Source organism: Buteo buteo, chromosome 6, assembly GCF_964188355.1.
Source record: "Buteo buteo chromosome 6, bButBut1.hap1.1, whole genome shotgun sequence".
Classification (NCBI taxonomy): Eukaryota; Metazoa; Chordata; class Aves; order Accipitriformes; family Accipitridae; genus Buteo; species Buteo buteo.
The window spans coordinates 41,296,070-41,312,252 of NC_134176.1; the positions used below are offsets into that span (position 1 = coordinate 41,296,070).

At 40.0% G+C, this 16,183-nt stretch overlaps 1 protein-coding gene across 3 annotated transcripts in view; it reads right to left on the reverse strand.

Annotated features, from left to right (window-relative positions):
- STARD9 (StAR related lipid transfer domain containing 9) overlaps positions 1 to 16,183 on the reverse strand; it is a 118,480-nt gene that overhangs the window by 46,430 nt on the left and 55,867 nt on the right. For 2 of the 3 annotated variants that reach the window (XM_075030628.1, XM_075030627.1), the window contains exons 8-14: positions 8,690 to 8,759; positions 5,463 to 5,535; positions 4,483 to 4,550; positions 3,450 to 3,547; positions 3,035 to 3,235; positions 2,528 to 2,625; positions 221 to 298 (exon numbers count right to left, since the gene is read on the reverse strand). In XM_075030628.1, coding sequence (XP_074886729.1) covers positions 221 to 298; positions 2,528 to 2,625; positions 3,035 to 3,235; positions 3,450 to 3,547; positions 4,483 to 4,550; positions 5,463 to 5,535; positions 8,690 to 8,759 — 686 coding nt within the window. Of the gene's footprint in view, positions 1 to 220; positions 299 to 2,527; positions 2,626 to 3,034; positions 3,236 to 3,449; positions 3,548 to 4,482; positions 4,551 to 5,462; positions 5,536 to 8,689; positions 8,760 to 16,183 lie in introns of those variants that run through there. The other variant, XM_075030629.1, reaches the window with a different exon arrangement.

The following is a 16,183-nucleotide window of genomic DNA, read 5'->3' on the forward strand; positions in this document are numbered from 1 at the left end:
CACAACTGCTTATACTTCAGGATTATCAATTTAATGCCAGAAAAAGGAGAAATGACAGAAATGCAATTAGCCTTATAATCATTGTGAAATCACTCAGAGAACAGTTTAATTTCCCTCCAGTTACAATAAACATGGAACGATAAACAGCTAAGATGAAAGTAAGCTACTGTAGCTACCCAAAGCACCATTAGAGCTCCAGCTGGGAAGAGTTCCTACGTACCAGTTCAAAGCTCATCAGCATAGTTTTCAACCTATCAATTTCTTCTCGCAGTTCTCTGATCAGTTTTACATTTGCATCCTGAAACATTGAGACACAGATGTTGGAAAAATCATTCTTTAAAAAATTCTAGCTAAAGAAATCAATTCAGAGCTGTTCCAAGAGCCAGGAGGAAAGGAGCACAGGCACACACACACACACAGCAGTACTCTTTGCTCCACTCTGCCAGGCCCCTGGGATGTACTGCCTAGGGGCAGGTGGTTCCCATCTTTGATAGGTTCTCTTTTCCCATAAACTTTCTTCCATCTCTTTTCTGAACACAGACCTACCATAGTACTTGTTCCTATCATGACGATAGCTGGATACATCACTACTTTTACAGATTTACCTTCAAAATAGTCCCATCACGTCAGAAAAATGCTCTTATTTCTATTGCAGAGAAGAAAATCAGGCTAGAGAAGACTAAGTCAGAATGTCACCAACCACGGTATTAAAAGCCCTTGCAGCTGATACACAAAGCATTTCCACCCTGCTTGTGTGGAGGCATTTATCTCACTTTCAGAGTAAGCATCACTACACAGGCAGTTTCTGGAAACCAGCTTTTTGTAGACAGTTCAGGGAAACTCTTGAGTCAAGGATCAATGTTTTCTGGGCTGCCAGAGACACTTTGGCTCAGGTCAATTTGCAGTGAGGGGAAGAAGGCAGCTAGCTGAAGGAATGGAGTTAAGGGTCTAGCACGGGCTGTGCAAGAGAGTGATGGGCACACAAGTTGGGAGACTGAGAGGCTGTATGTAACAAGAGGCTAACCCAGGAGGACTGTGTTTACTTGCCTGTGACCTGTCACAGAGCTGAAAAATGCTGCTGCCAAAACCAAACACACTATTGCTGCTACTAGTGATGTCTAAAAACTAGTTATAGGTACTGGTAATACGGACGCAAATTAAATTTGGGAAACCTTGGATTACAAGGGTTTCCTTCTGCCCAAGATTTAAGAGAGTATCATTAGGAAAGCAAATAAATTAAGTACATCTCTATGATTCTACCCTTTTATCCACAGATAAAATCTTGATATACCCAGGCCAAATCACAAAAGAACACTACTAAAGTTATAAAGTCAACTGCTTAAAGATTAGGAAATGCTGGAATCAAGACTTTTTTTGAAACCTAAATTCAGTCCCCTTCAATGGATACACTGTAATTCAGTCCTTTAGCTACATGATCACTATAGGATAGCAGCCTCATGCAGAATGCCAGGTGAAGAATGCTCAGTTAAAGAGCAGCAACTCAAGACTTCTATATTTCTAGCATATGTGATCATAGATCTTGATTATTACATGCTATTTGAATTTTTCTGTGAAGAAAGACAGAATTATGCATTTCCCCATGGATTTTTCTATGCTGGTTCTCATCACTGCAGCATCTAAAACCTCCACAACTGCTAATCAGTCTGTTTTAACAGCACGTCTTTGATTGAGAGAGTTTACATTTTTCCCATTTGATAAATATGGACTGGGGGTAAGGGTGGAGAATGAGGAACAAGCACACATTGAAAGTTTGCTTTAAGCATCTGGACTAGCATTGAACAAGAATGCTGTAGCAGGGGCAGCAACAGAATCCAGTCCTCCAAGGCAGCACCAGAGTCTCCCCTTAATACCCTGCCACCTTTTAACTTGTGCAGCCTGTGAAGGACCCCTGCATAATCAAACAGATGAATCTGCCATACAGTCAGAGTTCATACCTGGAACAGGCGTATTTTGTGCAATGTATGAAGCTGGGGTTCTATGGCAAAAATTGTTCCCATATATTTAAAGGTTTCATAATTTTGTGTACTGAAAAGAAGACAAATTGAGACTACATAGACTACCTTAGGCCTGGCATATTAACTTTTGAACTCTTGACTTTGCAGCCTTAACAGAGTTCATTTAACATGCCAAAAGGAAGGGTTGCAAGGGTTATGCACTTACAGTAACAGGTTAAATAGTAACAAATAATCCTAACAGATCTTTAACTCTGCCAATATTTAGGATAAAGACATGGGGTAAACATACATGTCATAACAGTTCAAAGAGAAGGAGGATTGAAACTCAATGGACAGAGATGAAGAATGTAAAATAGGTGTGAAATTCTAAATGGTTTAAGCTGCAGGGGATCAAGGAAATTATTTCTGTAATATCCAGGCTCCTATTTAGCTCTCATTAACATGGGAAAAAGAGGTATGAATTTTATTCAAAGAGCTGATATACTGAATAAACCTTAAATAATAAATACAAAAAATGGAACAAGAATAAAAAGCAGAACTAAAGGCCTCACCTCATTGACTCTGGGCTTGTTAATAATATTTTTGGCGTTTGAAGCATATCTCAAAGTACTCATGGTCTCATTGTAGCTGGAGCTGGCAGGAGAGATAGCTACAGACAGAAAACAAATAGAAAAGAAACACTATTTTAAACAGTAATCAGTTTAACCCATCAGTTTTCAAAAGGTGGATTTTTTTAGCCTTGCTTCTTTAAAAACCAAAATCAACAATATCCTTAGGGATATTTCATCAAGCTCACAGAGAATGTCTTCTCAAGATTGTATTTATAACCGAATAAATCACTTTAAATCAAAGCTATGATCTTGGAAAGACTCTTAAGCTTAACTTCATGCACAATCAGCGTGCCTTTCAATTTTCTTGAGCATCCTATGAAGTATTTCTGAAAATCTTTACAAGGACAGATTCTAAGTGATATAGCTGTCTTCTCACTGCAGTAGAGATGTATTTTTAAGGGGGTAATGTAGTGCAAAATGTTAACAATGAATAGAAACCAAACTCACTAGCAATCATAATGGTCTTGGAGTTGCCCCCCAGACTGTCTTTCAGAAGCCAGGTGAGGATGGAGTCACGGTACGGGATATAAGCCGGTCGCCTGGTGCCACTGATGCTGCCTGTGGAAGGACTGTCCGCATGACTGCTCTCCCCTTCACTAGTTATGGTGTTTATGCTCTGGCAGCTGCTGAACATCTGTGAATTTTGTGCTGAAGGAAAAATACCACAGAGCTCAGGAAAGGGTTTATCTTTTTCTTTCATGGATACTTAATTTTCTTAGATATCATTACAATTTATGAAGATGCCACATAGCTGTTCTGTTCAGCTTTTTGTTGTAAATATAGATAAACATAAGAGAGCACATGGTAAGTGAGTCCTATGCTTTTATCACTACCCTTCAATATAAAGAACTATTGTGCTCACCTAAAGTGGAGATGACAATTCCAAGTGTAACTAACGACTTGTTAATATTGGCACCTTCGGTAATTCGATCTTTACAGTAACTGGGATCAGCTCTTTCACTGTAGCACACAAGCATGGAAAAGACATTGCAAACCAAACAAAAATGCTTAATTATTAACATGCAATAAATATGAAAACATTATGTATTTTCCTGACATACAAGAAAACAGAAGTTGCAAACTTTGCAATTAAAAAAACATATGCTTTGAAACAACCATGCGCAAAGGCCATTGGTGCAAACTACTGTTAAAGACCCATCAAAACATAAATTCAAGCCTGAACTGCGCAACCCAGTCATAGTGGTTCTGAATTAAAAAAAGCAAACCTAAACATACATTTCACAACAAGGGTAGACAGGCTCAGTGCAAAAGTCTGTATATCCCCTCAACACTACTTTCTCTGCTCAGACATGCATGGTGATTTATGTTCTTGAGAAAGACAAATGTCCTCTTCTCCAACTGTTCTATACATCTTCAGCACAACTTCCATCTTTCTGTTCTCTGTCATATCCAGCATAACCACATGTTCCTCACTGAAATGCATAGTTAAGATCAGAGACTTAGGAACTTTTGGAACATGAACAACATAAGCAATGAGATACGACTATTTTCTTCCACCCGTGTTAGGCAGCTGTGAGGAATGCATTCCTTTTTTTCTCTTTCTTTTCAAGCTCAGATTTGGTAATTCCAACAATAGCTACTGGAAAAGCCACTTAATAAGAATACAGGGTTGAATGGAATTACCTTAAATGTATGCAACAGAACAGCATTGGATCTGAGGACCCAGGAATTCCCTTCCCCAGTGAAATCCAATACCCAATACAGAAGAACAGATGACAGAGACAACATTCGCTCAGTATTCCTTGTTATCGTATAAAAAAGTCAGGCTTATTATTAGTTTAATGAAGTTTGAAAATACTAAATTTCATCTTTTAAGGCAGTACTACCAGCATCTTTAGAGAAAATTACCTTTTTGCCCCTCAGTATATTATTACCTGCCTGCAAGGTCCACTAAATTGATCTTGCTTGCAATTTCAGAAGGGAGATTGTTTTCTAATATAGCCTGAAGAGAAAAATATAAATAAGGAAGATTATTCCTCTTAATTAATTAATGAAAATAAAATAGATGTGCTCTCTTATTGAAACTGAGTTGTACATATGACTGTCTCACTGCCTTTCTTTGTGACTTTGACCTACTGACTATGTTCAAAACATTAACTCAACAGCTTTCTCACCCATCAGAGAAACTACCCTGTTATGCCTACTTCCTCTTGAAAAAAACCTTTACTGCCTAGTGACTGTGAAAGGCTTCCTTGTAGATCTTGCAGAGTTATTTTCCACTAACGTATTCCAAAGGTCTTTTGTGAAACTACTGAAAAATACCCCAAAATGTTCTGTGATTACAGGATGTTAGAAGTGTGAGATAGAAAAGGTCTATTGGATCACTAAACAACTTCCCTGCCAGGGAAGGATATAATTCCTCCAGAGAAAGGGTGCATTGTCTCTGGGAGAGTACTGGGTGCCAAATGCTAAAGAGATGAGCACATCTGAAAAGCTGGACAGATATAAAATTTTGGTAAGTGTTAAACTAATGTTATACTTCAATTAAGGATCCTAAACAAGTGTAACAAAACGTAACTTCAAACATATTCACACACAATTTTCACAGCATTCTAGAATGGGTATTGCATTTCAAAGGGCTGATGAAGACTAAACATTTCTTTTTACAGTGAGTGTTTGGCATCGTTTCTGACTATAAGCTTGCATAAAGGAACAAGAACACACTCAATAAACACTCAACACGTCAGACAGTGTAGGAAGCATAACACATCTGCAGTGTGATCCAAAGGAAATAAGTAACAGCTTCCACCGAGATTATTACAAACAGCACAAAATAGTGACAAGTAAACAATGCACAACACATTGAACAATGCTTCTTGAGAGTGAAAAGGAAGCTGGATTATTTTTAGCTAACCTGAGTATAGTGGATGGTGAAGATAGCATGGGATCTGCTGCTGGCATTGTGAATATGTGTAGCTGCTGTGATTCTAGAAAGAAGAACAAACCATTCAATTACAAAGGCTTATTTCCCTGTATTCAGGGAAAGCAAAAAAACCCAAATACAGCAGATAAATGAAGATGAAGGAACATGAAACTTGGAGAATACGATAGGCTGTGTTCTTGGATCTGATCACAGTGTGTTTGGCAGAGGACCTGGAAGGGTGGAAACCAAGGATGAGTTAGAGGTGTTTTTGTCCACCAGCAGCACTCTGAAGAAATATCTTAAAGCAGCCTTACAGCACAGGTGTCAGGTGTTGCATAAGGGTAGAACACAGCAGAGAAGTACAGCCAGCAACAGCATCGTACAGCTCATCCCCAACACCACTGAATGTACTACTGGTCGAGTACATTTTCTCCATATTGTCCCCATTTTTATTTCTTGGTGCTTCAAAGGGTCCAAAAAGGTTTGTACACCACTTCTGGGGCTCCCTTCTGTCACAGTGCTGACACAGTAGTTTTACGCTGTTAGAGGATTCCAATGAGATTAGCCAATCTACCCATATGAGTACCAAATGAATACTGTAATTCACTAGTGTAGCACTTCCTTGGCTTTACCACATGGACAGACTAGTCATCCAGCTCTAGCTCTCTGACCCACTGCACTCTGGCTAGCAGGTACCAGGCACAGGAAGAGAAGGAGCAGCGGTACTCTCCCACTGACTCTGTTACATAAACTTTTGGAAATTCTACTTTCTTTGTTGTTGTTTTGATTAGACAAACCCAAAGAAAGCAGAGTTTTGCCTAGGGCAGAAGCCAGGTCACAGGTCTTTTCCTTTGTCACTCTTGTAGCTTGCCTTAAATATTGGCTATATGCGCAGCCTTTAGCATCAGTTTTGCCAAGCTTACCCTCAACAACATCAGGCAATTTTAGTAGTGGAGACAAGGACTGTGGAACCACGTTTTTGTTATGAGCCCAGCTGTCAGAGTACCGCAGAGACCAGTTGCACTAGAGAGCCACAGCTGTGCGGACGACGCTGAGCGCCTGCCGCAGGAGGCCAAAGCCAGGATTCTTCTCTCTATTGCTCACTGCGTCCTACACCTCCATAGCCAAGTCAGCAGGCACCAAAAGCTACAGGCAGTCTGGTGCATCATGGTTATAAGTGAGCCTAAGCTGAGGAAGCAGGAGAACGTGAACTAGTCTCCAGACATTGGAGGAGGAAGACAAACAAATAGGTAAAGGACAGAAGACAGCAAACAGCTCTACAGTGGGCAGAGAATATAAAGGAACAGCACTTAAGTTCATAAAGCAAAAGAGAAATAGAAAGTGCCCCAGGATTTGGAGGAGGAAGTGTTAGTACTTGCTTCTCACCTCCAAGAATACACAGGGCAATTGGAGGGCAAGTTCACATCTCAACTACTCACAACCCGTGTGAGCATTTTTATGGGAGAACGTATGTGTTAGTTTTTCATATATTCTATTTCACTGTAGCACGTGGTGTACATTTTAATATTTTTAGCTGTTGTAATAACATTATCTAGATTCGTTGGTTGTTTTGCTATACACAGCACAAGAGCTATGCTTTTGGAAATTTGTATTTCCTGCATTTCAAAAATTTTATTCTTAAGCATTTGAGACTGAGTCTTGCAAAGCATTAAGGTAAAAAAAATAGCACTGAGAGTTACAACAAAAACAATGATTGCATGCTGAAAATCATATTTGTTTATTTTATAATGGACAGGTGCAACCAGAGCAGGGCTGGAGATGGCTTGATAAAAAAAACTGATAGAAAAAAATGCCTCCAGTAAACTCTGCTTGTCCATAGTACAGCAGCTGCCCTCTCCCCCATGAAAGGCACCACCCGTGTTCAAGGGGAGCTTCCTCTCTTATCTTTCCTGTATAGTCAGACTTGGAACCGTCATGCCCCATCTGCTCCTCTCCTGCCTCCAGCCGTATGGGGCAACTGCAACCTGTTCCCCACCTTTATCCCTAAGATCTTGCTGATGTCCATTTGACATAATTTCCCAGACTGCAGATGTTTTAAATTAGTTTGTTTGCATTTATAATGTGCTAATAAATGCTCTGCAGAATATTTCATAAAAATAAAGACTATAGGTAAACAGGAGTTTCCTGTATATTCCAAATAAATTTTTGAACAGTTACTCAGAAAAAGAAGTTGCTTAGTTTCATGCAAGTGACAAAATTTAAAACTTCAGCATCACAAGAACTTACACACAAAGTAATGAACCTCTGATTTAGTTTTCTCTACATCTTCTACTTCCTTAGCAATGAGACAACTGAAAGATTACACTAGTAGACAGACTGGAATTTTGTTGTTATTCTGAAAAATTCTCCTCTTACCGTAGAGTTGCATCTATTGATCACTACAAGCAGAAGCATCAAAACTTAATCCTGCTGTATATTCTATGTTTATGTGATAACGCAGCTTAGTTTTTATTTACTTCCCTGCATCACCGATATTCTAAAATCTCAACCTCTCCTATGATAAGACTTAACACCAATTTTGGAACTGTGATTTGTATTTGGAGGATCCTTTCAAATATAACTCTTTTCTATCACTGTAATGGCAGTTGCATTGGTATCCAAGGCTCCCTGTCAAAAAAGTAAAAAAGTGTCTTGACTACTGAGAGCCAAAATCATTGGCTTCACTAGCATGCCAATTGCCACAGTTCTCTCATAGCAAACATGCATGATTTGGACTAAGAACTTTAAAAAATACTTATAAAAATTAAAGCAAATAATTATAAAACAAATATTTTTAGAAATTAAATAAAAATACGCTATCTTTTCAGCAGTTTTAAATCACTAAGTTACACTAACAAGTGAGTTGAAAGCTATACAGTCTAAAGTGTCATGAGCAAGTGGAGGAGAAAAATGGAAGTCTGTTTACAGCAAAACGTTTCCCTGGCATGCATTTTTTATCCCAGATAGATGGTTGAATTTTGTGGGTAAGTCAGCACGGGATCAGTTTTGAAGAAACAACTTCATGAGTGCTTGTAGCTCTTGCTGTGGATAATATGAGGATAGGTAACATCTTATGTGTACGTCATGTACAGGATCAGCAAATCTGATATCCTGTCACAACAAAGCATTGGCAACACTGTCAGTAAAATAAACATCAATGAAATCAACACATGGTGAAAAAAGTGTTAAAGGTGGAGCTGGTTTGTTTTATAAAATACCTTTTAGCTATTCCTTCTTCTAGAAGTTCTACAACTTGCTTGTAGTCTGTAACTAAATGTTGAGTCAATCCTGCCAAAGATTTAAAAAGAGTTAAATGCATATTCTTCTCAGGAAGTTTCAGTCAGTTTGCCCAACAATTTACCCAACATCAGAAGCATAAGGATGTTCTGCTGTGATGCCAGTCTGTTCTACAAGTGGTCTCTCAACTAGAGTAACTATTTTATTTTTTTAAAAATAAAATAAAAAATTGCAGCCCATCCTTCAGATGCAGTGACATCAGTTTAAAAAATGCCTTGTACCTTTAGAGTACAGACCTTTTTCAAACTTGTCTGCAGAACAACGGTATTTAAAAAACAGTATAACAAACTCCGTAAGAAATTTTCAGCTATGTCACTGCTACTAATTGGGTACAGATCCTGTAAAGAAGCTTTTTGCCATTGCTTCTGGATAATGGCTCTGCTCATGCAACTAACAGAATTAGGAACCAACCCCTGCGAATATTTACCGTTTACTGAACAAGGCTTCAGCCTGCAACACTAAGTCTTCATGCTCTTTTCTCCCCAGAGGGTACCCAAATAATGATATGAAACGTCTGGCCTTTTGATATCTTCTGCTTTCAGGTTTGTTTGTTTTTTTTAAATCTGATTTTATTTTTAAGGGGGAAAAAGCCCACTGAAAACAAATAAAAGAAATACTGCATTGCAGAGCCTGCTGTGTCGGAGCGGTGGTTGTGACTAAGAGGGCCCCAGTGGAGGGCAGTGTGCTGCTGTGCTGTAGCGGACCTGCCAGCCCCTTGCAAAATGCAAATTCCAGCAGACACGCAAAATCAACCTCAACAGGCTTGTATTTCACATAAATCCGGTTTAATATGCCTCATTTGCATTTTATGGTGATGATTAGTTATCATTTGTACTGCAGTGACTCTTAAAAAAACCACCTGAATTGAGAAGCAAGTCTTCGTCATACAGTATCTAGTAAAACACTCCTTTGCAGAATGTTTTATCTCACAGCTGGAATCCAGGGCTACTTTACACACACACACACTTATTTAGGTTTGGTTTGTTTTATTGCAGGCCACGAAAGCATGGATGAAGGCAGAGTATTGAAAAATGTGATTATTTGGATCAAATAATTTATCTACTGCTAAAATGAATTTTATATTCATCTTGACTTACAACAAGGCTGAAATAAGTTCCTTCTGACATTGTTAGAGAGAGTCTATACTTACATCATAACAGCTTACTTAATTTCAAATGAAAGCAAAATCTAAGCCAAAGATGGGAATTTGTTTTAGTCCTTTAACAACTGATACAAAAAAGATTTTTGGATCACCCACACTTTTAAAAAAAACCCTAACTGTAGTGTGCATGCATGCGCACTTGCACACACACAAAATATAGGCTGATTTTCAAACAAAAGCATTTCTTCTGCTCTCTAGTGTCCCTTTACAATACATTAATTCCAGAAGTCATCACATTTTCCATTTGAGAAAGAGGGCCATTATTTTTCCAACAGCACTGGGATCTTCAAAGATTAGAATATGGAAAATATCATATATTGTTTTCCCAGACCCTTTTTCAGGGTCTTATGTAACTGAATAAAAATCCAGTTATAAAATGGAGGCATGGAAGAAATTCTTACCTCCCTACATTTCCATTACTACTAGAATAGTGATTCTAGCACAGAGTTCAAAACATTTAGTTTTTCAATAAGGTAAATGAAATATTGTAAATGTTGTTTGAAAAGAAATGACAAAGTGTTCTGTTGGCTGCTACAAAAAGAAAGGTCATTTTCAAGTCCCATAGAAAGATCAAAACCACTTGCTCATCTAGAAATCTGCCTTGGCGTAAGAAAGGATCTCCCTCAGAAATCTCTCAGGGTAACAAAATAGATTGCATCATTTCCTGATTTAAGAGAGGCCGATTCCTTAACAGTGCAACCATCTGTGAGGGAGAAGTTTGAAACAATTCCAACCCAAAGCACTGAAACACTTTCAGCATTTTAAAGGCTACAATCTCACAGCCTTTACATGGAAAAATGATGGGCTGGAAACTGTTCAAAATACCTAGTGTTCAGAGCTAGGACTTCCTGACTGGACTTGCAAGTGGAAAACGCATTGTGCAGAGCACCTAAGCATCCTTAGAGGGGTTAAGTTTTCCAATTTTCCTCTCTGTCTGTTCTTCATCCACTGCTAACTGTACTCTGGATATCAACACCAACCATACAACTGACAAACTAATGGTACACTGGGGAGCCTCTGATCAAAATCAGCAGACCTTAAAATTGCTGATAGCTTGCAGGAAGTAAGATGCAAATACAGATGCTAGTCCTTAACATACAGGATCTATGGGAAATAACGGAAAATTTCTGGGCTTTGCTGATGTTCATTTTTATTTCTCCCATACAGCAAATTGCCTAGAAGGAGAATACAAAACAAGCTCCCCTTCTAGTAAGCTTGCTGATAATTCTGATCGCAGCCATCCAGCTATCGGAAACAATATTGTTGCGTTCTGATCCTGCACAGAGAGAGACTAGGTATAAAACTGCCAAAGACTAGTTCAGCACATAGCAGGCACTCCTTACAGAGATCAGCAATTGTTGATTGCAACACTGTATTACTGCAGGTGAGAAGGGCATTTTGTACCAGTGTTGAGAACCGCTTCATTTTCTTGAATTTGATGTTACTAAAATCAAGCTGACTGTACTCCTCACCTGCATTCAAAAGACCTCTGGACTTTCTCACTGCTGCTTATTTTTGATGTGAGCTAATGAGTGCAGTTCCAAAAGGAGCTATGTAATCACGTCTTCTTTATTAGTCCCTCTCCCTAAAAGACAGCAGGGTTGTCTCAAGTAAAGCAAACTGCTACAGTTCTTAATTGCGTAAACTGTACATAAACATATTTATTTTTAATATATATTTATATACACATACCTAAATAAAGAACTATGTCATCTGACTGTTGCCCTAAGCCACTGACTCATCAGCATGAAATCACTTCTGTTCACATGTTCTCACAACAGCATCTAATTACACCCCATGATGCCTTCAGCAGCGAAATTACTTCATTTTTCATGCACATGATCAGTTTTTCTAAAAATGCGAATCACATTTATCATGAAAATTAAATTTTTCTTACAGGCATTAATAAAATTATTTTTGGAGGCTGACATAAGATACAGAGGGAAGGAATCTTCTAAAATGAAGTATTCACACTGGATTTACAAATATGGCCAAAGCTGGCAAATAATATTTTAGGTTAATCTTTTTTCCACTATCCTTTCCTATTATTTTCAAAATCTATTCAACTGGGAACTTTTATGGGATATTTCAGAACTCTAGCATAGAATTGTTCCATTCAATTTTTAGTTGTGTCTAAGTATAAAATCCTTATACAAAAGGGGTAGAATTAAGTTTAAAAAAAAAACAAACCACCAACCAAAAAAAGCAGAACTGGAAAAGAAGTGACAGATTTGGCCTGGAAGGTTCTAGATGAAGACAAAATAGTGACAAAAGGCAAGCCAGCCCATTGGCAGAAGCTATAACTTCATTTTCTTTTAAAACAAGGAAACTCCATTATATGCAGCCAAGGAATCACTGGAGATATAAGGCCTGAGAAAAGGGATGGAAATTGCCAAGGAAGGAAGCAGTTTAAAGGCCTTTTCTTGTGTGGTGAATGAGCAGCTGCTAAAAGAAAATAATTAGTATCTGTACTCCACCAACAATTAAGTTCTTCGATAACAAGCAGGTAGAAAGAAAATCTTGGAAAGACCTCAATAAAGGCCAAATGTCTATGAATCTGCTTTTCAAAGAATGGTAAGTTTGCCATACTAATGAGACCATCAATTCATCTATTTTCCAACTCTCTTTAAACAGGATGCTGATGTGCTGGGAAAGCACAGCTGAAGTAACCATAATGCCAGATAGTCCCTTGTGTATAGGACCATGCAAGTTCAACACTTTCCAAGTGCTTATTTCAAATTTTGAGAGGAGGAACTGGTAACAACCATTGGTTGTTAGATGTGCTATGATGGATCCTGCAGGTGCTGAGCGAATGAGAGCTGGGAATTCCAGGCTCCATTCAGTCACACAGTCAAGTCACCCTATCTATTATCACACCTTGCCTTAATCTCTGAAGTAAGGATAACAATCTGACATGTAATGCTGTGATAAAGAAAAAGAGAGAGAGAAAAGTGAACCGGAGATAACAAAAGGAATTCACAAAACAAACAGAGAGAACTCTATTTAAAAGCCAGAATAAAACAGTATTTGATCTGATGTGACAGGACCAATAAAATTCTGTGATATGCGTTTTGCGTACTAAATGCTTACTCCCCAGGTGTTACTACCCACTTGGTGGCCAGCCAAGCAGTTGCAGAGTCAGTGATACCAGAGGCAACTTTGGAATTCTGCCCACTAGATAAAAGGCACACTGAAAAGAAAATATATGCATTTACTTTCTAAGCAAACTCACTAATTTTGGAACTTGCATCAGTTTGGAAAAGGCTCTTCCTTCAGTTCTCCACTGTAAAGCTACTCTGTATGTTTTTGCACTAGTGCACTGATTTTTTGACAGTGTCCAGGGTTCAGCTAGGATAATTTTTCACAAGAAGCTGGGAGGGGACACAGCTAGGATAGCTGACCCAAAGTAGACAAGGGGATATTTGATAGTCCTTTTTGGAGCCTAACGTGGGTCTCACAGGGTTGAGATAACGACAGATCTGACCAGAGCATGTCGAAACAAAATTGTTATATGCATTTCTTATATTAGTTAAATAGTCACCGGTCACAATGTTGGTTCACTCGTTCACATGGTGGTGTTACGTAAATCCTTATATGCACTATGTATTCCTTGTGGTGATGTTTATCACCTTTGGGAGAGGAATCAGGACTACCATTTTGCTGTAATGGGTAACGTCGACTTATGATGTATCACTGGTCATGAGGTTAAGCTGGTGTTTGTATGCAGCAATGTTGCCATACCCACACCTCAGGTGCCTTCTATTGAAATTTATTAGTAACTGCACAAAATCTATGGGGAAGAGGCGGGGGGATACTTTCTCCTGCTCTTTCACCTCCCTTTTCTCCTCCAGGCTAATTACAACAGCTTTTGAGAATTTTGAATAAGCTTGGGATGTTGAAGCCAGCATGCTCTTATTGCTATATCTTCTGAATATGTCTCAGGTCTTGTTTAGGGTTACACAAAAATTTTTTAAGAATACCATCCAGAAATCTGCCCCAAGTCTGGACAGTCATGGGTGTCATGGCATGTGGGAGAATACGGGCAGGTATCTAGAGAACTTCTCACCTCCAATGGTTTGGAACTTCACTCCCAAACATTTACAAGATCCTGATGAAGTGCTATAATATTTGAAAGGAAAACACTGTGGCTATTCCCAAAAGGCACAACTTACTGCACTGTGCTGGGCCCTGGCCAGTATCTACCAAACACTGCGTGATATTAATCAGCACCCTCAGGGGAAAGGGAGGGAAAACGGACCAACAGGCACTGTGACTATTCCAACCCTTGTGACAAGCACTGCAGCTACCCCAGCCCTGGTGACAGGCACTGCAGCTGAACCAGAGAACCAAGCTGTGCTGGTATCAGTCACCCCTATGCAGAAGAAGAAATACACAAAAAAAATCAGTTTGCTTAATGAAAGATGAAGGTAAACCAGGGTCATCAAGAGGACAGAAGGAAGAGGCAGAAGCAGAGATAATCGCCTGATCCCAGTCCCTGAGTGAGCTGTGAGTTGTATGAAAGGATTTCAGCTGCTATCCAGACGAGCACATTGTTACCTGGCTGCTCCGATGCTGGGATAACACGGCCAGTAGTTCGGAATTAAGGGGGTAGGAGCCAAGCAGCTGGGATCCCTGTCTAGGGAAGGGGGCATTGACAAGGTGACTGGAAGAAAGACACAAGTGCTCAGCTTCTGGAGATGACTTCTGTCAGACATGAAGGAAAGGTACCCCTTCAAGGAAGAAGTTACATGTCACCAAGGCAAGTGGACTACCATGGAGAGAGGTATCCAGTACCTGAGGGAATTAGCCATGCTGGAGATTATTTATAATGATCTGGATAACGAGCAGTTACCCACAGAACCAGATGAAGTCCAATGCACACAACCCATGTGGTGGAAGTTTCTACAAAGGGCACCACCATCGTATGCCAATTCCTTGGCAGTAATGACCTGGAAAGAAGGTGAGGGACAAACAGTGGATGAAATGGCTGGCCAACTCCAGCAATATGAAGGAAGTCTCTCTTCCTCCTTACAGGCCTGCATCTTGGCTGTGAAGAAACCGTCCTGGGAGTTCCAGCAATTCAGAGAGGATATGCCCTACTCCCCACCTGTACAGGCCCATATCTCAGCTATTAGGAGTAAGTGTTCCACTGCTCAAGAGAGAAGATACAGAAGGTACACACAATGGGGTAACCTGTGGTTTTACCTGCATGACCATGAGAGGACATGAGGAAGTGGAATGGAAAACCTGCCTCAACCTTAGAGTCACGGGTACGTGAGTTGCAAGGAAAAACAATCACAAAAGGGGATTCTTCCTGGAAAAATCCTGCTCCAGTTTCCAGCAGGCAGTTCCCCAGACAGAGTGGAATGGCTGATCTCACTTCTGATCCTCTTGAAGGGATTTCTGATTCATGTTTACAAAAAGCAAGTAACAAATACTATGACCAGGATTAGAGGGGCCCTGCCTCCAGCCAGGTGGAAGAAGGGGACAACCGGGTTTATTGGACTGTGTGGATTTGATGTGTTGGCACATCAGACCCACAGGAGTATAAGGCTTTAGTGGACACCGGTACACAGCGTACCCTGGTGCCATCAAGTTATAACGGGGCAGAACCCATCTGTATTTTTGGAGTGACAGGGCGATCCCAGCAGCTAACTGTATTGGAAGCTGAAGTGAGTCTAACTGGGAATGAGCAGCTGCTGTACGGAGTTGTATATGACAAGTCACAGAAACTGCTGAAGGAGAAGGTGAATCGAGCCAGTTTGTGGAAACAAAAGCCATCCAGCTAGCTTTAGACATTGCTGATCAAGGAAAATGGCCAGTGCTCTATCTCTATACTGACTCATGGATGGTGGCAAATGCCCTGGGGGGGGGGTGTGTGTGTGTGACTGCAGCAATGGGAGCAGAGCAACTGGCAGCGCAAAGGCAAACCCACGTGGGCTGCCCCACTGCGGCAAGATATTGCTGCCTGGCTAGAGAAGCTGGTTGTAAAAGTACATCACTTAGATGCCCACGTACCTGAGTCAGGCCACTGAAGAACATCAAAACAAGCAGCAGGTGGATCAGGCTGCTAAGATTGAAGTGGCTCAGGTGGATTTAGACTTGCAACATAAGGGTGAATTATTTATGGCTTGGTGGGCCCATGACACCTCAGGCCATCAAGGGACAGATGCAACATATAGATGGGCTTGTGATCGAGGGGTGGACTTGACCATGGACACTATTGCACAAGTTATCCATGCATGTGAAATGT